Source organism: Chironomus tepperi, unplaced genomic scaffold (assembly GCF_022539635.2).
Source record: "Chironomus tepperi strain 1889 unplaced genomic scaffold, CSIRO-AGI_Ctep_v1 contig_359, whole genome shotgun sequence".
NCBI lineage: Eukaryota > Metazoa > Arthropoda > Insecta > Diptera > Chironomidae > Chironomus > Chironomus tepperi.
The window spans coordinates 249,943-273,785 of NW_027226481.1; the positions used below are offsets into that span (position 1 = coordinate 249,943).

The window sequence follows — 23,843 nt, forward strand, 5'->3', positions numbered from 1 at the left end:
GACATTGACTCGACATAAACAAGTTAGATCGCTCTTATGTCCATTCAGCATTCGCGGAAAAGTTGAATGATCACAGCTAGTCCACAATAAGCCCAACCAAGGCGATAACACTCCAATCATGAGTCATCAACCATTAAATCATCAATTTAATCACTAATTTCTCAACACTTTACTTTATTTATCTCAAATTAATTTCCAAACAAGAGGATTTATAGGCATTTAATTAATGATTCCACAACAATTTCAATGAAATTTATAGCTGCATTTAAATATCAATGAGGAAATTTTGATTCAACAATATTTATGATTATCAATTTCATAATGAATTAATCAAACATGCTGTAAAATTCAAAATATCTCTGCTGCAATGTATGAAGGCAGATGTTCGACCTCATAATAAGTTCAATGTTAATTCCAGTGCTAGAGATTATTTGATGATTATAGAAATATGTAAATTTATTCAAACAATCAAAGTTATTAACAGTTAAGGCTATAAATATTAATTTAAAGTTGGATGTAAATTTTTGTTGCATTTTTCGGGTGTGTCTATACATAATGAGGAACTTGTTTGGTAAGAGTGCAGCCAAAATGCCGCTAAGAGTGGTTTGAGGCTGTATATCTCGAACATCGCTACATCATCGTATAAATGGAAAGACGTGTGTTGCAATGAGGGCAGCGTGAAGGCTGCATCGTGATAGTGCAGGTTCCCTCATTGTGCTGCTCGGGTACTAACACTTAGTGAAAAATTTTAACAGACTATTTAGTAATTTCTGTACAAATTTCCCATATAGTTAGTGATTTTGTCACCTTAGTGCACGAGATGACACTTACTAATTTGCTAATTCCCCCAAAAAATCGTGTTCCTTCTGAAATCCTCAATAAACAAGGAAGAAAATTGACAAAGTCATGATTCAAGATATACAAATAGAGCACACGACCCGGCACATGACAATAAATATTTAAATTTCTGTCTGACTTTACAGTCCACAAAATCTAAAGTGCTGGAAATAAAAAATTTGAAATAAAAGGTTTTATTGAACTTTTTTCCTACCCAAAAATCATGTCCATAAAATAGTTTATTGAAAGTTTCATGAAAAATATAAATTAATTAAACAAAAAAAAGCACATAAATGAGGTCTTTCTATTTTAAAAATAGTAAATTTTAATGTCAAAATTTTAACTACTGAAAAAATAATTTACAATCGTTCAGGTTCCTCTGTGGTTGTTGTTGTTGGATCGGGTATTTCAATTGTCAATGCATTTCCGAAGAGTGGCTTGAAAATCCATAAAAATTGGGCTGCTCGACGTGATGTGTTCTGTTATAGGAAAAGATAATTCTTGAATTAAAAAGTTCAGTTAGGGGCAACCAGGAACTAGTCCCTAATATTAAATCACACTGCTTTACTTAATCCATAAAATCATTTTTCCGTTAAAATTCGAAAAATCAAAAGCTTTCTCAAAAGCTCTTAGCAAGTGCATTTAAAATTTAAAATATGCAAAAGCTTCAATTTAAATATTCATGCAACAAAAGTTGGAAGCTTATTGAGAGCTTTTTAAAAGTATCTCGACTACTCTGTTAAAAGCTTATAATTCAAAAGCTTTCATTTGCCATATTTTATCTTACCATCATTAAATCTCCGACGAGTTTCGACACATTCGTGATTGTTGTGAAGGAACCTCCAAAAAGCTCGTCAGGAATGTCAATAGATACCTTAAAAATCATAAAAATTAATCAGGCAGTCAAAAATCTTTAATTTTAAGTCAATCTTACCACTTTTCTATCAAAATCTGGAGTGTCATCAGTCGTTGTTCTTAATGGCGGCTTAGTTGGTGAAAATCTATTTATGGCAGTGCGTGATGCAGTTCCGACAACATGTGCTGATCCCGATGATGCCTATTTAAATTGGAAATAAATAAAATTTAATTAAAAACTTGATTTTTTTTAAATTCGCAGCTTTCAATTTTGTATTTACAGAAAAAAAGCTTGATTTATTTTTGTACAGAAAAAATTTACAGCAAATTGCAGCAGCAATTACACAATTAAAACTTAAATGTGCAATTTTCAGCGCAATTGAGTATTCTGAAATGTATTTTTTTTGTGAAATTCATCACAGCAATCAACGAAATAAATGTAAAAAAATATCGCACATAAATCAATTTACAAAGGAAATCCATCCGATTATTTCTGATGCTCATAAATTGTTATGGTTAATGTTGCAGGCATTAAAAAAAATTCTCAATTGCTTCAATTTTACAATTTTTATTGACATATTGAGAGGATTTTAATCGAGGAAATAATTAATTTATGTACAAGATTAAATTACAGACGGATTTAATTGATCAGAATTTGTATGAAAATTTAATATTACAGAGTTACTGATAAGGACTGAGAGATTTAATTCAGTCTATTACGATGGGGAATATCCAGGTAAGGAAAAGAGGGTTGGTGGCAAAAATCAACCCTTATTCCTCCTTTTTGGGTACGGACTTCAATTTGTTAGGCTTTTTAGAGACAATATTCAAACAAAAATCCTAAAGGTCATAAGATCTGTACCCCTTTATGCTCGTAACCAACAATCCCATACCTACGCTCCTGCTAATATAACCTCTAAAGTGTCAATGACTTATTACGTAACACGGAAAATCAACTTTGACTATCTGAGGCTCAACAAAATCTCGACCCTTTCCCACAAAAGTATTACGACCCAATCCCTAAACAAGACAGACAAAAAAATTGCAAAAAACAGCAGCAAACTTGAAATTTAACACGCATCAAAAGATGATCAAATGAGTAACGTAACATCTGAAGCTAATAAGATGTGAAAGGTGTCAAAAACTCAGTTTCTGCATAACCTAACATGACCCAATTTTCTGTTATGATTCAAGCTGCAAAATCAGTCGAATGCCAATTTATATCATGAAATAAATTATGGAGCTCAAAATCAACTCGGATTTTTGTATGGAAAAGTCGACTCGACTGGAAGGAACAGATTAAGCTTAGAGCAGCCCTCACGAGCATGCTCACTTAGTATAATTCAGGTGAGTAAGCTTTCAAGAGTATGCTTTTTGCTTGTTAGGGTAATATTCAACTCAACTTCGAGCTCTGAAAACAACAAGTCGATTAAATTTCACAGGGCTAAGCATATCTTATGAATATGCAATTAAATTATGCTTATGGCTTCTTGGGACTTGATGGTTCATAAATTTCCATTAAAATTCAGCCACATAATCATGAAAATAAGTTCATAATGTTAACCAGAAACATATAAAAATCGGTTATTTAACAGTTTATGACATGATGTAGTCAATGTCAATAGTTCAAAAGTTTTTTATGCAATTTTACTCATTTCATGCTTAAAACTTTATGTCAACATTGTGAACGTTGGTAAATTGAGCAACTTTCGAGTTTCCAAGACATGAATTTTCAGCTACATTTAAAAAATTAATGTCGATTTTGGATTTATTATGCAATAATTTCATAAGATACTGATTAAGTATATTGTATAGAATGATATATAGTACATGATAATAATAAGTTTAAATCACTTTTATGACTGATTTTAATTTTTTTTGCAATAAAACTCAAGTTTTTTCTTCATTTTCAATTTATTTTCATACATTTGTCAAATAAACAATTTTATTAAGTTACAACTTTTTGAGCGTTTTTCAGATATGATGTCCATATAACCAAAAATTATTATTATCCTTTTATTAACCCCGATTCTTTAGATCTCGATTTAATAAATCTTAATTCAGAAATTAAAATCGAGTTTCTAGTTCAGAGTGGACAAAAATAGTTAATTGATATCTAGTTCTAACGCATTCATGTCCACTCGAGAGTTACATGGACTTAAACGATACTTGCTGTGTTCTTAAAAGAGCTCGAAGTTGACTCGAATTTTATATGGATTCAAATCGGCTTAAGTCGACTTTTCCATTCAAAAACCAAGTCGACTTCAAGCTCCGGTTCTTTCTTTATTTTACTTAAAATCATAAAAAAATCCCAGAAATTATTAAATCATTTACAGCAAAAATTGTCTTAAAATCTATCAACTCACATTCTTAAATAATAATTGAGTTTTAGTTGAGCAAAATAAGATGTTTTTTGGGATTGTTTACTTGTTATGTACTTGGCAACATGTGGCAATAAGAGATGTATGTAGGGGTAAGGGGTCAATCCCGTAATTCAGTGTTGTAAAAAATTTATTATGCCATGGCTTAACTTGATAGTGAGCCTGGTTCGTGGCTTTTCCAAAAAAAATCACATTAGTGTGCCGCGGTACACACTTTAAACAGTACTGCCCTATTTAGACAATTTGTCATGATTTTTTGAATCAAAAATCACGACTTCATCGATTTTTGGAAAGTGTCTGACCCTAGAGTCGATCTTATTGTCCTCTAATTCTTAGTTACTTCCAAAGTAATATACATCACAAGTAAACAATCCCCATACAAGACATAGTAAGTAAAAGAAGGATAGAAAGAATTTTTCAATAAAGTAAAAGAAAGCAAGTGATGGAAAAGAATTTTAAGAACTTTTGAGAGCATAAATAGTTTGTGCAAATAAATCAAAAGAGAAAAATGTGATTGATAGAAAAATGTAGAAGGATAGATGTAAACTTACATAAGAAAACTAGTGCAAAATCAAGGAAAAAGTTGACATTAAAATATTCACAGAGATAAAAAAGAAAAGAAAAAGGATTAAAATCCATTTAAGGTGACTCAAAAGTGATGATGAAAAAAAGAAATAACAAGTAAGAGTCAAGTAAGGTGCAAGGACAGAATGGTGCAATGAAAATAAATTTTAATTACGAAAGATAAGATTTTTTTTTCTTTTAAATTCTTTTAATTAAAGTGACAAAAAGTAAAAAAAAAAGAAATTAAAATCACAGTCAAGAGAGTGTTAAGAGAGACAGATGTAGTTACAGTGAAAGATGAAGAAAAAGAAGAGAAAATTAAGTGCATTAAGATTTAAGAAGTGTTGAATTTAGTTACAAATTCATAAGATTTGGAGTGGAAATGTGCTTGAGAAACATAAATGAACAGTAGCCAGTGATAGAACTGGTTTTTGGCGACTTCAAAGGATCAAAATTGGTCTGTACGGCCAATGAAGTAAGTAAGTAGGACACAAATGAAGAAGGTTCGAACACGAAGCTTTTAAGACTCCGATTAACATCTTTTATCAACAACAAATGGAATCTGCCTTTGCTTGACGTTCATATGACTGCCTTCTTAGGACTTAAGTCTTCTTCATTTATGTCACTCAGTGTATGAGTTCTTTTTAAAGACATTTGAAAGAATTATATGAATTTAGGAATTTTTTGGTAGTTCCTTTAGAAGACTGTGCATATAGCCCTAAATTTAAGGTCAGTGCTTGAAATTGTCTTGAATTTCATTAAAAAATCGTGTTTTCTTTACAAAATTTTAGTGAACTTTTAAGTGGCTGTTAAGTGACTTTTAAGCCTTGAAAGCACACGACGTAGAAATGGCCAAAAATTCGGCACTATGCCATCGTGACTGTACCCTTAAATTGTGATATCTGACCTTAGGCCAGTGTCGAATCAAAGCAGAGAAAAAGCAGCAATGTTCAAGTGGTTAGAGCGTCGGACGGAATAGTGTCGAGTCGGTCTAGAGCTTAATTTACGGTCATTTCTACTTCATGTTACTTTCTAGAAGATTAAGCTTTTGTTAAATAGATCAGATGAAGTTTAGTTCAAAGATTATGTTAGACCTAAGGGTCAGGCACGTCAAAAGGACAGGACTGTATTTTTTGAATTTATATGAAAGCGCAGTCCTGTACATTGGAGTATCTGACCCTTAGTTAGACCAGACGAAGACTTGTGAGTTGATCGAAGAAAATTACACAGAATTTAATTAAATTTTATAAATTTTTTAAACACATTTTTATAAAAAAAAATGAATAATTTCATTTAATATTGCAAACCCATCCAATATCTTACATCATATACAATTTTTTTTATAATACAAAATTCTCATCAGCAATTTCCATTTTTCATTAGTTTTTTTTTATATCTCATCTATTTACAGTTCATTTTACAATGTTAATCCACTTCCTCATCTTGCACAGACAGAAAAAAAGTTCGAGAATTTTCATAAATTTTAATTTCACTTCCTTTTCCAACTCTTTACATTAAAATATTCCTTCAACTATTGAGCGATGTCGAGTCACAGCCACGGGCGATTTTACACAAAAAAACACAGAATAAAGTAAATGAAGAGCAGACATGGACGTAAAAAACAAGTTAAAAATCGAATTTGATGGAAAAAAATTTTCAATCTTTAGAAATTTAAAAGAAGTTGGAAGCATTAACGGAAGCAGAAATTTATTTAAAAGTCATCATCTGGATCTGGTGTTGTGTCATCACTTCCACCAGCAAGTCCTCCACCGGAACTACCGCCGCCCAATGATGCTGATAAAATTGGACCAGACAATCTCAATACGGATGAGAGAATGTTACTCAAACCGCCAGCAGAGCCACCAGCACCATTTGAATCTGAATCACTATTTCCATTTCCTCCACTGCTACTTCCGCTGCTTGATCCGGCTGAACTTCCAAGTACTCCGCTACTCAAACTAGCAAATGCTTGTGATGCGGCTGTAATTTTGGGTGTAATGATGCCTGAGATGAGTGATTGGAAGTTTGGAACTGGCTGTGGTGCTTCAATTCCTAATTGACGGTTCTTTTCGACATTGGTGCGATCCAAGTTGTCAATGAGACGGGTTTTGGCATCAATGAATTGATCAATTTTCTACGGAAAATAGGTTTTTATGAATTATAGGAATATAAAGGAGTTTGAGGGTCATGATGGGAGGCAGTCAAGGGTTGGTCATCCTCAAGCTTTAATTTAGTGCTTTACTGCTTGAATTCGATGATTTTTTATTGAATTTGTATAAGTTTCCAACCCTTGACACAAGTTCTCGTCCATAATAGTGCAATTTACTGCCATAAACAGCATTAAAGCTTAATTATAGTGATTTTAATGAATAAATTAAGTAATTCTCTATCTGCTGGTGCGAAGCGATGCAAATCGACATCACATAATTACACAGTTTCATAAATTAGTAGCCTTCATCCCTATTACAATTAGATTAATTGATTCTCATGCATTATTATTGAGTTAATTATGAGGGCTTAGTTGTTCGAAAATTCAGTGTCAGAAATGTGATGTAATTCGCTTTTTTCTCTTTTCCTGGATATTTACGGTAATATTTAAATAGCTTGTCCTGTATGGTTTTTGAAAACGAACATTTTGACGTTTAATATGTTTAATAAAACATTATAAATAAGCCAAAATTTCAAAAACAAACTGGATTTCTGACACTGAAAATTTGTTACTTAATCCGAATTTTTCGATAAAAATGCTTCTAATTTTATGAATAATGAGTTCTAAGGAACAAAAATTAGTCGTACTAGTTCATTTTTCAGTGCTCTACGTTGTGAAGTATCTAAAGTTAGCCTAAAACCTGTTTAAAGTAGTTAAATTAATGTTTTTTTGTAAAAACGTTAAGAAAATTTTGAATTTTTCCATACAAATTCTTCGGAGTTTACAACAACAAAAATATTCACAAAAATTCGAAAAAAATTAAAATTAGTAGCTTAATTTGTTAATTAATGAACTGGAATAGAACTAGAGGCTGTATTTATGTTGCCTTTTTGTGTTTTGATACTCAGATTATTTAACAGAAGTCGTTTTTTAAACTTTTGAGTGATTTTAGAAAATGGAACTGTTTTTTCGTCTAAGCCCATGAGCTAAGCTGTTCTATGTGGATTATTTTGATGTTATGGGCCAATTATTTCTACATGTATAAAAACATGTACTTAATGAGATAATTACGTAATTTATTATGGAGGAATTTGGGAAATGGACTAGGAACTAAAAGTAGAGCTGTCAAGGTTGAAAATGAGTAGTTTATGTGCTTGGTCATTCTTTTGAGCAAAATATGTCTAAAATGAGGTGATTTTAAGCTTCAAAACATTAATTGGAATTGAAATTTGAGTTTTCATATCCACAAACTATCAAAAGTTGTAAATCAAACCTTAATCCAGCACTTAAACTTCTATTTGACATCATTTATGCATTATCCCACAACATTCTCAATATTTACACTATATCCAACATTTACAGCACCAAATAATAATGTTTAATTGTACTTACACCAAACACGAATCCTAAAACTGCATTTTTTGATTGAAAAGATGCTTCTGGATTGAAAGCACGTCTATCTCTGTTTACATCATCTGATGGTTCCTAAAAAGTTCATCACATCGAATTTGTTTTAAGCAGTCGACAGTTTATTTAAGGTAGTCAAAAGAAATGAAGACGACGAAAAGTCAATATTCAGTCGGAAAAGAATCAACAGAAATAAAAGGTAAAATCGGTAGCCGATTTGTAATTCAACAAATGATTTCGCAGCATTGAATAATTTGTGTATGTATGCATACCCAAAATATTCAATAAGGTCATCTCTTAGATTTTTGAATGCCTTCGATTATTGTGATTTTTTTTATTATTGCGGTCTTTTGAATGTGTAGTAAAAATTGATTGTGTGGAACTTTTTGGCATGGCATGAAAAATATTCATCCACATAATTGCGCAATTTTTGGTATATGGACATAAATTTGATATATTTTATGAATTTGATAATTTATTTTAGAGACGAATTGTGAGATTTTGATTTAATTTCCTATATTTTAGATGACTGCTGACCGTAAAGTATGTGTCTCAATATATTTTTGTAATGTCGTCATTTTTGAGCATGTAGAATTTGGACATTGATTTGTTATTATGGCCGAATGGTAAAAGTCGGTTAATTGATCCGAAATTTGTCATTAGGCTGACATGACTCTGGATTTGAACCGAATCCGACCCCAAGTAAGAGTCTTACAAGGCTAGGATCGGATTTTTGATCAATTTACCAATTTGTACCATTCGGGATAGTTTTTTCACGAACCGAGTCGAGTTTATGCAAGGAGAATCGAGAATCTAGTAGATTTGAGCCTTATCGACTTAAAAATATTCGATTTCATGCTTCCTTAAAAAGTCATTGACACAAAACTCTTATTTTCGCGTAGTTGAAGGTTAAATTTGAAGCCCACTATAAAAACCTGTCCAGCCTGACGCTAAAGTCGATACAAAAATGAAATAAATGCAAATCTAGCCTCAATTCAGAATGTCACTGTCTTTTGGCCCAATTTTAAGTATATATGCTTCAATTCGAAATTTAAAACTGTTTAATACCTTTAAACAACCACCGAATCAGACCAATTCTTTCTGAAGCCATATACATATATATGCAAATCATGAACATGATATTTAAAAGCACACAGATAATGTAATGACACAATTTAAAAAGACATTATGGCACAGTTAAATTTTGTTTGTTTGTATTCACGAATGGCAAGCAGCAGACTAAGTCGCCGAGTAATGATTTCGTTTTCATCCGATACATTTGTGTATTTATTTTGCAATTATTCTTTCGAATGGCTGTGGTTACTTTCACTTTCTGTGCCTTTTTATTGCTTCCTAGATTGAGTTTGTTTTGGATATGTAAATTTGGAATATGGAAGGTTGGATTTTAGAATTTTTTTTGGAAAATTGTCGATTCGGTGAACTTGTAAAATGTTGTAATTTTTTGAATTTTTGGAGCTATAGCCTTGCATAACCCAAAATGAACTTTAATTTCCCTTAACAATCCCAAAAGTATTTAAAATATGATTCAACAAAAATCATTAAATAACCTCTCATTGTTGATAAATCAGACATCCAACAAAGCAACCAAAAAAACAGTAAATAAATACACGACATTTGTCATCATCTCAAAATAATCAGTCACAACAACACAAAAAAATGAGTGGCTCAATGAAGATATTTTTCATAAGCGCGCACGTTCGATGGCTTCGAAGAAGAGAAAAATACAAATTTTTACATAATCCTAGGTTACTTATACGACATCACAATAAATTACCATTAGCTCGTGGTTTACTTTTTTTCTGTTTCATTTACTCAAGATTACAAAGGCCACAATATTCAGCCTCAATTTGCAGACTAATACAAAATATCTATAGCTTGCTATTAATTTGGTTTCTTGTGGGCAATTTCAAGCGATTTGTATTGATTTTCTTGTGGGGATTTTGAACCCGATCGGCATAAATGAGGATGGCTGTGCCACAGATGCTCTGTCACACAGCCATCTTCATTTGTGCTGTTCGAATTCAATCAATTCCCCACAAACAAGACTTCCAATTTAACAATCATCATTTACACACTTCTTTCCGTTACTCAACACTTACAGCAACATTTGTTGGGTCAAGTGACGCTTTATCGTCGCGTTTAAGTCGCAAGCTTGGTAATGCAAGCGTCATATGGCACACGACCACTAATACTGCAAATATACTCCAACTAAATTTCATGATTCTGCTTTTTTAATTTGAATATTTTAAGGATGTGATGCTAATTGACTGTTTGATGAGTGCCTGGAATTAGAAGATAGAAAGGTTGAGGATTAGTTAAATTAAAGGTAAATTTTAAGGTTTTTGATTAAAATTCATTGAAGCAAATTTGATGACTTGAAGTAAAATTTCAAAATAATCCACAAATCTCCGCAGCCACACTTCTCATTGTCTAATCCCATCAACACTGTATTATTCACACTGCACCAATAACAAGTGTTAATTTACATAAATTCAACTAACTAATGAGATTCAACGAAAGAAAAAGTGAACGGATTTTATAATATAGATGTAAAATTAAAAGAAGCAAAATTAGCATGTTGTGCCAACATTTTTTGCATCGTGATAAAGTGTTGCTGCTTTTTTGTTTATTAATTTATGAGACCTGTTATTAATTGAAGTGTGCTTGAACTTGTTTTTAATCTTAGAGGTTCTTTGTATGCATTTTACAAGATTGTTTTATGATTGTTATTAATTGAAATGAGAGAAGGTTCTGGATTTTGATTAGGAGTTGAGAACAAGCTGATCATTTAATATAGCGACACAAAGACTGTAGCAGACTGTAGTTGTAGTCTATATGTAAGCTACAATGAGCTTGGAGTTTTAATAAACTCTGAATAAGCTACATTTGGTCCATTTGCCCACTTTTGTCACTTGGAATGCTTCGATTTGATAAAGGAATATGGAATTTTAGACATAGTTCCTTCTAGAGCTTAATGTCGATTCAGATTTGATTCAGATTGTGTATTTGACTCAATTATAAAATTTAAATAGTCTTCCAGTTCAGGTTATTCTCTGTCAGACATAAAATAATAATTTTTTCAACTTTGATCAACTCTATTTCCTTTTCAATTCACAAAAATTCCCAACAAATGTTCCTCAAAATTTCAATATGCGAACAGCCCGAAATATGGAACAAAACTTAATTAAGGTTTTAATTGTCATTAATCAGATTAAATTCTAGAAAACATTTTTATTCCATTTATGAAATTTAAAACCCAATTCTTTTATAAATTCTGGTTGACATTGAGTATGACGTAAATCTGAGTTAAACAAGATTAAAAGGTGCAGTGTCATGAAACTAGTTTAAAGGTAGCAAGTAATTTTGATTTTTTATGTGTTCTGAGAATTTTATTAATTGTTATTTAATAATTTAAGTGGTTGATTTATAATTATAAAGCTATGGTATGTACATAGAAGGAGCATGTTGATGAATAGGCTCATAAATTGAACTAATTTGATCATGCTCACTGTCTGATGGAGATATCTTTGTCAAAAATAATGGATTTTGCAGTAAAATCGCCCTAAAGCCAAAGAGCATGCTTTCATGGTACAGAAATGCCACTACGGTACTTAAAAGCGATCTCTCAATATTGTTCAGTTAATCCACAAATATGCAGATACAAACATCAAATCCTTCAATCAATTGACTCAATTGTTTCATCAAAAAGCTTCACAAGTCAACAGAATACAGAACCTTATCAAACAAACATATTAATCCATTTCCATTTCCATTTCTTCATCCATCCATCCACATCAACATTGTTAATGCAATACAATCCAATTAAAAAGGAATTCTTTTCATCACTGGATGCAAATTCCACTTCTAATCCAAATTCTTTATCATTTCTGAAGCGCATTCTCATGTTCAATAAGCTTTTTCGTTCGAAAATGAAAAAAAGAATTCATGCATCGAAAGTTTATTACTTTTTATAACAAGCTTAGCGTGCCGACCTTCCCACTAGAATAAACTTGAACAAAGTTATTTGTTTCGTATGTGATTTAGCAATAAAAAACAATATGTGGAGATTTTGCATTTGAAAATCACTGTTGATTGGATACGCGTATGACTGAAGAATAATTTTTTTATATTGAGCTGAGCTTCAAGCAGCAATCAAATAATATATGAATGTTTGCTTGCGTTCATAGTTGAATTAACAAGTCATGAATGTAAATTAATATGTATTTGAGGTGGAATTGATGTATTAAATTGTTTTAAAGGCTTAATGGATTCAATTAGATGAATCAAGGATTTGGAATTGTTAAATGATCTGCAGAACACAATTTGTGGACTGTAAAATTCAATTTTAGATGTGATTCAATATTCTAATAGCAGAACTTAGGTTTCCGTTGCCCAACAAGTTCTAGAGACACAGACAGAACAAGTTCAAAGCTTTCTTTGTCCAACTTAATGTCTAAATTAATAAGTTTTGCAAACTTATTTCAAAAATGGATTTTTGTTCAATATTTCATATTTTACCGGTAAGCATTGCAACATTTTTAAGCAAGCTTAACATTTTTGCTTGTTGTTAAGCATGAACACGTAAAATCCAGTGCAGTAAAAACTATAATTAACGATAATCGAACAGTAAAAGGAATTTTTATTTCCAAAATGAAATTCAACATTATTATTATTAAACTTTGCAGCAAGTCCGAAGCTCGAGGGGACAATAATACGTTATAATAAGTTATAGGCGAGGTTATATGCAGTTCATGATTGATTGTAATGTATTTTTGTCCAATCTGGAGGAATTTTCCCGAGTGACACAATGAAAAATTCTAAGAAGCTTAAGGGATGTAAAATGGCGTAACCTTAAAAGTTCCGTGGAGGAACCTGGGTCACTCGGAATTTTAAAGTGTCTGTACCACAAACCCATAAGTTTAGCAGATCATTATATCGTAAATCAAAGCCACATATTGAATGTAATGTGTTTATGAATAGAGCTTTAAAACTTGCAGAATCAGAAAATCAATGTTCAACAACATTTTCTCACTGAGTGTAATTAAAAACAAATTTCATGGTAATCATGATTTTTTTTATACATCTCGCAAGAATTGGTGAATGGGGTCGTTTGTAAATGATGTCGGATAAATTGTTTTAGGAGCCTTGATTAAGGAGGAATTAATTAATATCAAGGATAATATATTATCGTTAAAATCGTAAGGATTGGAGTCAAATTTGAGCTCAACTGGTTTTGAGGATGACTAGCTTTTTGTAAGCCTTTAACCTTTAAGCTACTAAAATATCAAATTTTACGATATTGCATAACCCTTGATAAAAATTAGGAAATTATTGATTCAAATTTTATTGGAATTTTGAAAGCCATTCCAGCTAATTAACAAAATGTCCGTCAATTTACACCATAATATTCATCATTGTGTGTCAAATTCTATTCGTAACTTTTATGAATTTTTAATCATTGTCAGTTGTGCAACACAAAATATTCCCGCATTAAACAACAAGAAGATATTTCCTTTCTCTCTATTTTTCATTCAATTTTTTGTGTTTTTTGCTATGATGAGCAGCTCTTAGAGATTCCCATAGTTAACTCAAGTGGCTCTTGCCAATTACATAAAGTTACATAATTCAGTATATTTTTTTTTCTTATAAAATCCGTCCAACACTCAAAGTTTATTGACATTTTTGCTTGCTTCACAAATTTAAGGCAACTCCTCAGAGTTTTTTTGCTTTATTTTTTGAATTTTAATCAGTCTTGCTTCATATTTTAAGCCAAATTCAAATCACTGCACACAAAAAAAAATATATCCACTTTTGGGTATCCACAACTCATCACTTACAAGATTAGAAGAAAAGTAATTCCAACGAAAATTCCCAAAAAAAATATTTAAAAAACAGCACTGCGAGTCTCAATCAAGCTGTATGCTGTATGTGGCGTTCAACTCAACAGTCAATTACTAAATGCATGAGAGAAACGAAAAAAATCGCTAAATTGAGTCTTGAAGCACACCGAGGTAGCATGGTGGTGGCAAAAATGAGATTCACAAAAAAATGGAACTAAAAAAATTTATTTTTATGCCTCTCAGCTGACTCTTATGACTTGCATATGCACTGCAAAAATATTGTTGCCATTTTTCTCGAATTCTCTCTCGGGTGAGTAGCATTGCAAGCTTTTTTTTCAAGAAAAATGAATTACTGTCAATGTGCAATTGGGTCAGACAGAATATATGTGGAGATATTTCTTCTTGTGACTGACTTCATAATGCTTAATTTAATTTAACTTGTCTGCAGTGCATAATATATTTTATTATGTATGTATTTGCTTTGTATTTTTTTGTGACTTTGTTAAAATATGTTTCTGTGAGCTTTTGGGAAGGTTGTTGATACATATCAGGGTTGATGACTTAGTTTTAATTATACAGAGTATTGTATGAAGTACTGTATGGAGCTCATCAAAAGTCCTTGTCTGTAATTTAAAGCTTTGAGTCGATTCCAAATTAATATGGAGTCAAGTCGGCTTTCTAATACAAAATCCGAGACAAATTCGAGCACTACGTTGTATTGTTGTCATTTATCGTTAAAAATGCCAGGTAAAGATGTTTAGCTCGAAAATATAGTCGTTATGATACCAACATCTCGTCCTATAAATGACAAAACTTTAGAAAGCTCTGAATGTACCCAAATGGCTGTTTCTAAGCCAATTGCTGATGGTGAATAGAGACTTGTTAACGGATGTCGCTCGTTTTAATCATAAATCGGTCAATAGATCAAAATTCTGACCTCAGTTTGACGTTACTCAGATTAAGTTCTGGATTCAGCTTAAATCTAGTATCTGGTCTGAGTCACATCGACCGGGATCCAGATTTCAAATCGATTAATTGACTTGTACTAATCGAGAGTCTGTACACTCCAATATATACCCTAGAATTTACCCTTGTGCCAACTCTGCCTTTTATTTTTAGCTCACAAATTGAACAAAATTGAATTTTGGACTTCTTCTTCACCCCAAAAAGTCCATTCACTATACTTAATGAATAGAAGAATTTTAATTCACTTTTTTGGCAATCTGTTATTTCGATTTTGTACATACAGTCGAGTATAATGACAGCTATTGCTGCTATTTTCGTCATTTTTTTGATGGACAAATGTTTGAAATTAAAAGAAGAAGAAATTTTTGCAGACAATAAGACTGTCAGTGGCTGAATTTGTGTCTTAAATGGTATATCTGGACACACCTTCGAGGTTATCGTAATCTAATAGATTAATTTAGGTTAGATATGTTGGATATGGGCATTTTTAACAAGCCTATAAATTTGATTGGTATTTTAATTGGATTTTTGTCGCTATTTTGGGTGATTAATTGGATTATGCTGGAAGGTTTTGGAGATTAGAAGGTAATTATGGATTTTATATGAAAATTCATGGCTTAATATTGACATTTGTCTCAATAAATGACTTGAATCACTTGTAAATTAACCTAAACTCTTCAGTTCCATTTCTACATCAAAAAATTCCACAAATTTCACGGAACAAGAAGTCAAACTTAACTCAAATAAAGTTCCTAAAGCGGAACACAAACCATAAAAATTTAATTTATTCTCCTTGAAAACAAATCAAAGAAAAATGAACCGTGATAAAACAAAAAGCAAAGAAAAAGCTCCACAGAAGCTTATTCTTGCTCAATTCCAACTCAATTCTTGTTCTTATTCCAATGAACAAATCGTATGCTCACGAAATCAGTAGCCAGGAAATGTCTTTAACTGAAATTTAATAGCATTGTGTATTGAATAAAAGCATAATTCGTGCGAAGCCTTTGATTGATATCAATAAGGCAATTGATCTAATTCATTAGCATGAAGTCGAAGGTGCTGAGGTAATTTAAGGTTAGTGTTAATTATGAAAGGTACGAGAGGTTCATGAACTGTTTTATACTTGACAGAATTGATTCTCAATAATCCAAATCAACATTCTAATCTATAAGACTCCTGTCTGCCTACACCAACACACTATAACCCTGACAAGTCCGCCAATAATCACAAAAATGCTGTTCTTCATGTCTGCCATTCGTCAAAATTGTAGACTAATTGATATTGCTGTATTTTGTTGATTTTGTTGCTGATTCAACATTTCAAAAATAATAATCCGAATTATTTAATAAATTGAGAATAATTAAGCAATGCCAGAAAAAATTCTCTATTTGCTGAACCAAAAAGACCTTTCAATTTTGTTTTACTTCCTTGAACTGCTTTGTGTCTGAGTTTCTATTTGCATTATTTGTAAAATATTAAAAGCGGTCATAAAAAGGAATTGAAATTATCTATTTTATAGCAACAAAAGATCAACTTGAAAGTAAAGTCTTAAAAGTTTTTGCAATAAAATGCAAGAAAAAAATCCCAAAATGAAAAGCTTGTTGCTGAATGAGTAATGCAGCATGCAAGTGTGGGCACATACAAGTTGGGAGTGATGTTGGGAATAAATGTATAGAGCGCATTTCTATAGAATGAATAAAAAGTGCAGGTTGTAATTGATTTTATGAAGAATTGAGCTAGTTCAGTGATTCTTATGGATTAAATGGCTATGAAGCAATATTTGGGCAAGTAAAGAAGCAGACCATGTTGAAATTAGCTTAATATCATGCCAAACATAGTCAAAAATGTTCAAACTAGTGTATGCAATCATAAACAAGATGCATCAGTTTGGACACAAAGCATTTGCAAAACATGGACAAACTGACTTGTGCCATATAAAAGTCACAATTTCCTTCCAACAAATTGCTCTCAACTAAACCGGTTCTATTGATTGCAGCAAAAATCTGCATTTGTCGATTAGAAACACTCCACCGACTATTTAGACACGAGCAGAAATAAAGCAGTTGCAATTTAAATTGATAAATATCTCTCGCGATTCATGTCAAGGAGTGACTCGTTTATAAGATCGGACACCTTCAACCAATGTCCCCATATGAAAGTTGATCATAATGTATCAAGAGTAAAGGTCTATGTACTTTTGTGTCGGCTCAATATTGCTATTGAGTCGGCATTAATATAAAATGTGAAAGAATATTGAGCAGCTCGACATTGCTGAGCTTTGTGATGCTCATGACTTTAATAATGGATAAGGTCAGTTACATAACTCATATTTAATTTTTTTTAAGTAAATAAAAGAGCATAAAAGTCAAGTTTATTCAAACGACGATCTACATTAAGCTACAAATGATTTTTCATGCTATTATTATGAATATTCAAAGGCAAGAAATCACCTGCAGATCAGAAATTGTGAGCTCATAATTGTAAGTCTTAAATCATTTATGAATGACATGCTCATGCGAAAAGTTTGTTGCAGGCAAATGAGAACAATAGAAGAAGTTTAAGTTTTGCCTTGGTCAAACTTGAAAGTATTAGCTTGAGATGGTGATGCTTTGTTTTATAACTTGTTGCTTAAATTATGAATGCAGAAACTAATTTTGTAAGAAAATTATTATATATGCAATTTAGATGTCCATCTATGCATAATGTCTCTGCAATATTCCCTTATCTAGTTATTTATGAATTTGAATAGCCGTAACTTATTTCCTGCATTATGCAACTGAATAGATTTGAATTTGGCAAGACTGACCTATGATAATCAGGCATTTGCGAAGTCTTTAAATGGACATGGCGAATCTTCATTTTTATTTAAAGATCAATAGATTTGGGTCGATTAATCGATTGCTTAATCAACTGACAAAGCTATTCAGTGGACGGCACACTTACTCGAACAGTACAATGCATTCGCTAGGGCACCGCCACATCACCGTATTAACAGTGCCCTGATGGCACCATGACTGTTGAATTTGAACAATTTTTATGGCGTAAAATCCGATTTGCTTGATTACAATTAATACTCGACAAAATTCGCAGCATGCTACGGACATGTCGAAATTAGCCGTTATTTTTCGTTTGAATTTTAAAATAACCGTCAAATGTTCAATAATTTTAGTTAATTTTCATTGAATAACAAGGTTTAATTGAACAATTCTTGTTTGGAGATCAATATTTAGCTAATATAAATCATTAATTATGTTGAAATTAGACAAAAATATGCAAAAAATTCCAAATTCGACACAGGTCGACTTTTTTCAAAAATGTCGACTTTTTTCGACCCTGAAATGTCCGTAGCATGATTCGCAGCACGCTTAAGCATCACCCTTTAGTGTATCGTCGCACATAATTTGTCCACCAATGCAGTATAATAAGGAATCATAACCGAATGACGACCACAATAAAACAATATTTTTCAGCTTCCTTTAAAACAAATTTCTACCAAAACACTATTTTGTTTCTTTTCCGTTCCTTTTATCTAATTTTTTAAGCATATGACGTCATTGATCAATTGTGACGTCATTAACGACCTTGAATCGAGAATACCTATGTTCCAGTTTCAATAGAATTTCAAAAACTAACAAAAATCTGAAATTAGATATGTCAACGACATAGGAAGAAAATCATACACAATTTTCTGTACCAAATTTATTTATAAACCATACTGCTTTTCATGATTGTTGTGTGATTCGAACATGTGGTTTATAATATTTTACTCATTTTTACTTTATTTAAACAGATGTAAAATTTTTAATTTTGTAATGCAGGCACGGAAAGACAAAATTAAACAACATGAAATGTTCATTCAGATGTAAAAAAATGATATATGGAACAAATCAACAGCTGATTAATCATAATTAACCTTGAAAAATATTTAAGAAAGGAACTCCTTTAACATATTAAAGTTAAATAACACCAAATATCGATCATTTCAAAATGTTCTAAGAAGATGAGTTAAGAAAAATAATGTTCTTTTGCCAAATCGATATCATCAAATGTTGAGGTCTTGTGGCGCAATTGGATAACGCGTCTGACTACGGATCAGAAGATTGCAGGTTCGAGTCCTGCCAAGATCGAAAAATTTGAAAGTGGATAATTTTTTGTACTTTTTTACTATTTTTGTTGTTAAAATGTTTAATTATGTTAATTAAAGTTAATAATTAATTTTCTTTTCATGGTACTCAAGGTCAGGGGTTCGATCCCCGTCTCGGGCAGTCTTTTTTGGTATTTTATTTTTTTGTCAATATCGTATTTTTTTACAACAATCAAACAAAATAAGCAAAATTAATTTTAATTCAAAGGTAATAACAAGTTTATTACCATTGATCAATTCAAATGAAATGTGCCTAATTTTTTTAAAAGTTCACGGCTTTTATGATAATTACTGTATGAATTACTACGTTAAAAATAGTTTTTTGAAGTTCATGGCTCACATCATTAATTGAATTACAAGTGTTCATGATCATTGATGGTTCAAAAATAGTTTGTTGGGATTTAATTAAGTTAATAAAAATTCAGCAACTGTCAAAAATTGGAAGGAAGCAAAAATCATCACATTGTTGGACTTTTACTTTTTGTTCGTGGACCTCACGTTTTGCTGTCAACTCAGCGACGGTGTGACATCCAAAACCACACATGATATACGGTTCATGCCATTTCCAAATAATTTTGGCAACACACAGGTTGCCCATCACTGCAATAGTGACCACATTATTCTGCTTGGGTCTATATTGATGAACAATATAGTTTGTAGAGCTGTTGTGGAGCTCGTTAGAGATAAAGACACCATTGAGATCGAGACAATTGAAAGAATCGAGACAGTATGTACCCTCACAATATCTCTAATTCTCGTCCACAAGCCAAAAAACCACAAAAATTCTACAATATAAAATCCGAACCTTACTTAACTCATTCTCAACATTTACTGTATCCATTTCATTCACAACTTAAAGTTTACAAGACTAATTAACCATCAATTTGAATCTTTCCATACAATCAAGCCCTTAACTCAACACAACAGAAGCCTTAACTAGTTCATAAATATATTTATTGTGAAATTTATCCAAAATATTTATGTAATTTTATTAAGAAAATAATCAGCTAAACATGGTCATGAAAAAAAAGTCGCTAAATAGGTACGTGAAAATTAAAGACAATCAAAAGCTATGAATTGACGAATAGGAATGGAAAAACTGGATTGTTGAATATTGTGTCATATTTGAGGTACGGACTTGTTAATAAAATATAGTCTTTATTTTAAATCAATTTTATTTCAATTTTTTTTGGTTCCATCAGTCGTCTTTTGTTTGCGATACAGTCATCATGGACTTTCTTCCTCCTGCAAAATGTGAGTGAATAATTTTGTGAAAGTTTTGAGCAATTTTGCCATTTTTAGGTGCAAATTTTTAAGATTTTTTCAATTATTTTACAATTCCTAGTCTGCAAAATTTCTAAATTTGATTCCTTTGCATTAATTCTAGTGCCATTCATCGAAAAATGGATTTTCTTCGGATCACCGGTGCCATTGCTCATCATCTTCGCCGTCTACTTTGCAATTCTAAAGTTTGGACCAATTTACATGAAAAATCGTCCAGCATATAAGCTTAAAAATGTCATCAGATTCTACAATCTCATCCAAATATTCTCATGTACCTTATTTTCAATTCTTGCGCGTTATAAATGGGGTTACAATATGTACGAGGCTGCATTTCAGTGTCTATTGAGATATGAGGATTATATTGAGACATTGGATGAAATGATTTACATCTATACGCTGTACTGGTACTTCTTTTTAGTGAGGCTAATTGAGCTTTTTGAGACAGTTTTCTTCATTTTGAGGAAGAAGCAGGATCAAGTTTCATTCTTGCATATTTATCATCATACGAGTACGCTGGTGTTCTTGTATATTTTGAACAGATATTCAGCTAGTGAGTATTAATTGGTTTTGTGGTTTAAAATTAATGGTTTAGTGCTTAAAAGTGAATAATTGAGATTTGTAGAGTCATTAAATGGCATAATATAATGAAATTGTGATTAAGTGATTGTTATCCAGTCTGTGTGCCGCAGAACACTTGTGTGCTGTGACTAAGGTGTGCCATGACCCGAAAAATAGGTTACCAACTACTGATCTAGTCATTATTTGTAAATTTCAAGAAACTGACTTGATTGGTCACACGAAACTTCAACAATGCATCATGCACAAGCTCATGAACCTCTATCTTTATTTAACATGAACAGCATCTCAGCATGACTCAATTTTGACATACTTTTAATTACTTATTTCCTAAACAAAGCCATCAATTATGAAAAATTAAGATTCCCAATTTAAACTTGTCTAACAACATCTGACTCAATATTCCCTTCATTTTCAGGTCCAATGGAAGCATTTGTAGCTATTCTCAACAACAACGTTCACATCTTGATGTACACATACTATTTCTTCAGTTCATTTGGAAATCTGACAAAATACACTAATGTTTTAAAGCCTTTAATGACGACAATTCAAATTGTGCAACTAATTATCATTCTTGTGCAATGTTTAGCTGCTAGAATGTGTGGATCAACTAATTTGTTCTATGTCTTTTCATTTAATATTGCAGTGTTAATTTTCTTTTTTGGGCAATTTTATTATAAAAGTTATATTCTTAAGAAAAAGGAAGGAAAAGTTGTAAAAAATGAGTGAATTGATGCTAAATTTTTATTTTTAATTTTGTTAATTAGAATTAAAATTGTTGCAATTATTAAAACCGTGATGCGGAACTGACTAATTTTTCTTAATTTTGATAATTTTTAGATCATTTCTACAGCTACAGTGGACGGAAAAACCTGGGGAAAACCGTTAGTAATAATCATCAATTAGCACTAGCATTGTCTTTAATGATAATGAATTCTTATCCGAGAATTCAGTCTTATATCCCAAAGTTTAAAGCCTTAAAGAGCAGAGCTTGTTTGTTTTGTGTAACTTGAGTATTTGTCCTGTTGTAAATTGTATTACAAAGACGTCCTGAGTCCTTAGAATTGGTTAAACATTTTAGTTATTTTAGGATGCAGTTCTTTTGGATTATACCCGGATAGCTCAAGTCAGTCAATCGATCGACGATCCAAAATCAAGCCGGTGAAGCTCTGGTTTGGCTCTGGTGCCGGATTTAATAATTCATGCAGCATTTAAAGACATTCCTAAAAATACATTCAAGTCAAAAATGGACAAATGCTTTCAAAATTGTTCAATTTCAAACATTTATGTCCCAAAAAATTGAATAAGGAAATAAATTTAAGTCAAAATCCCGGATTTTGTATGGAAATGACCATAAAAGTTTTAGTCAACTTCAAGCTCTGATTTAATTAAACAAAAAGGCTTTAAATCCATATTTATTCACATCTTTAAAGAGTCATAAAATAGATTACCAAATTAAAGTCTATATACATCCACACCTGAGTTTCATCAGTATTATCTAATATTTGCAAATTTAAAATATTTGCTTCAATTTTTCACAAAATTTATTTTTAGAAGCAACAAATTTTAAGAACAGAAAAGTTGAACTTCCTCAGCATTATCAAATTTACATTACGCACATTTCAAACATATTAAAATTGAAATATTTAAAGAAAATTTCACCATACGCAATTTCCCATCGCTAATTTCCTCGAATTTCAAATATGTGAATATTTCACAGCTGTAATGCTAATCGACGATTACAAATTCAAGATTTTTTTTTGTTCCTCTCAATTCACATTTGTGTGAACATTGGAATAAATTCAATGATGCTTTTAGCATAAAAAAATATTATTTTCATGTGTAAAATATTAAAAGAGAGAAGAAAAAAAAATCCATTCAGCAACGATTTTTGAAGCATTTTTAAGTAGCAATAGACATGTTCAAGTATTTTTTAACTTATTTCCATTGATGAAGTCAATGTCAGTGAGTGTAAATATTTGAATAATAGGCATAATATGCTTTAGGGTTTGAAAATTATTGAGAATTAATTGTTGCTGTTTTTAAAGGTTTTCTGGGATATTCAAGTGATTTTTTAGAAAATTTGACACTTTTCCACAATAATGCTCATTTTATTGAATAGTTTGGGGGTTTTATTATGGATCCAAACTTAGATTTCACTCATACATTGCTGATGTTGTTGTGATACCCTTCACGAAGTTTTTTTTTTGCTTTTTGTTGCATTTTAATTTGATATATTGATAAATTCCCAACTCTGCACATTGCATGATTCATGCTACATAATTGCAATGTTCCTAACCCCAAATTGTGTTTAGCGAATCACAAAATTCGAGTTTACATGGCTAAAACTCAACAAAACTACCCAGAGATTGAATTAGCTTCTTTAGAATCGTTCGGTCCACACTCTAACCACTATGGCGCCAAGTCCAGTCAAACTCCGGAGTTTAACTATTTTTAATTGACCTTTTGCATTTAATAATCCGGATAGACACTCATTCAATGTTTTCAAAACAGTAACTAAACAGACAGAATAATATGAACCAAATGGACTCCAATGCCAGTGACAATTTAGAGGCTTTTTGTAAATTAATCTGTAAGATTTAATTGCCAAAATTTCCCAAAACATACTCTGTTATAATCATGATTCAAGAATTTACTCGTGCTTCCTTAATTCCACAAAAAATACAACAAAATCCAGCTTATTTTCAAGTTTCAACAGCAAAAAAACTCCAGAATCGAATAATATTAAGAAAACAATATTCACAATTAAACCAGTTAGCCTTCCAAATATAGAAAAAATAAATCTATAAGATATTTTT

The 23,843-nt window shown here is 31.5% G+C and overlaps 2 protein-coding genes and 1 non-coding gene across 3 annotated transcripts; 2 read left to right on the forward strand and 1 right to left on the reverse strand.

The window, feature by feature from the left end:
- Positions 1 to 1,040: 1,040 nt before the first annotated feature.
- On the reverse strand, positions 1,041 to 14,171 carry LOC139095046 (uncharacterized). Its single transcript, XM_070646293.1, has 7 exons — positions 14,052 to 14,171; positions 10,314 to 10,496; positions 8,179 to 8,271; positions 6,352 to 6,771; positions 1,772 to 1,894; positions 1,625 to 1,711; positions 1,041 to 1,316 (listed from the first exon to the last, which is right to left on the reverse strand). Exons 2-7 carry the CDS (start codon positions 10,431 to 10,433, stop codon positions 1,197 to 1,199), a joined length of 963 nt encoding a protein of 320 aa, XP_070502394.1. The 5' UTR covers positions 10,434 to 10,496; positions 14,052 to 14,171; the 3' UTR covers positions 1,041 to 1,196.
- Positions 14,172 to 19,073: 4,902 nt separating this feature from the next.
- TRNAR-ACG (transfer RNA arginine (anticodon ACG)) lies at positions 19,074 to 19,147 on the forward strand. Its single transcript has one exon. It is a non-coding gene; the product is annotated as a tRNA-Arg (tRNA).
- A 1,062-nt stretch (positions 19,148 to 20,209) lies between these two features.
- Positions 20,210 to 21,753, forward strand: LOC139094996 (very long chain fatty acid elongase 7-like). Its single transcript, XM_070646239.1, has 4 exons — positions 20,210 to 20,294; positions 20,367 to 20,418; positions 20,552 to 20,998; positions 21,443 to 21,753. The coding sequence occupies exons 2-4, from the start codon at positions 20,394 to 20,396 to the stop codon at positions 21,751 to 21,753; spliced, it is 783 nt and encodes a 260-aa protein (XP_070502340.1). The 5' UTR covers positions 20,210 to 20,294; positions 20,367 to 20,393.
- Positions 21,754 to 23,843: the final 2,090 nt, after the last annotated feature.

Bases quoted from the DNA above. Each gene is read 5' to 3' on its own strand.
- LOC139095046 (XM_070646293.1), bottom strand. From the start codon at position 10,433: ATGAAATTTAGTTGGAGTATATTTGCAGTATTAGTGGTCGTGTGCCAT. The intron at 8,272-10,313 runs GTAAGTGTTGAG...TGAACTTTTTAG, and splicing joins TTGACCCAACAAATGTTGCT to GAACCATCAGATGATGTAAA. The intron at 1,712-1,771 runs GTAAGATTGACT...ATGATTTTTAAG, and splicing joins CAGATTTTGATAGAAAAGTG to GTATCTATTGACATTCCTGA.
- LOC139094996 (XM_070646239.1), top strand. From the start codon at position 20,394: ATGGACTTTCTTCCTCCTGCAAAAT. The intron at 20,419-20,551 runs GTGAGTGAATAA...CATTAATTCTAG, and splicing joins CTTTCTTCCTCCTGCAAAAT to TGCCATTCATCGAAAAATGG. The intron at 20,999-21,442 runs GTGAGTATTAAT...CTTCATTTTCAG, and splicing joins TTTGAACAGATATTCAGCTA to GTCCAATGGAAGCATTTGTA.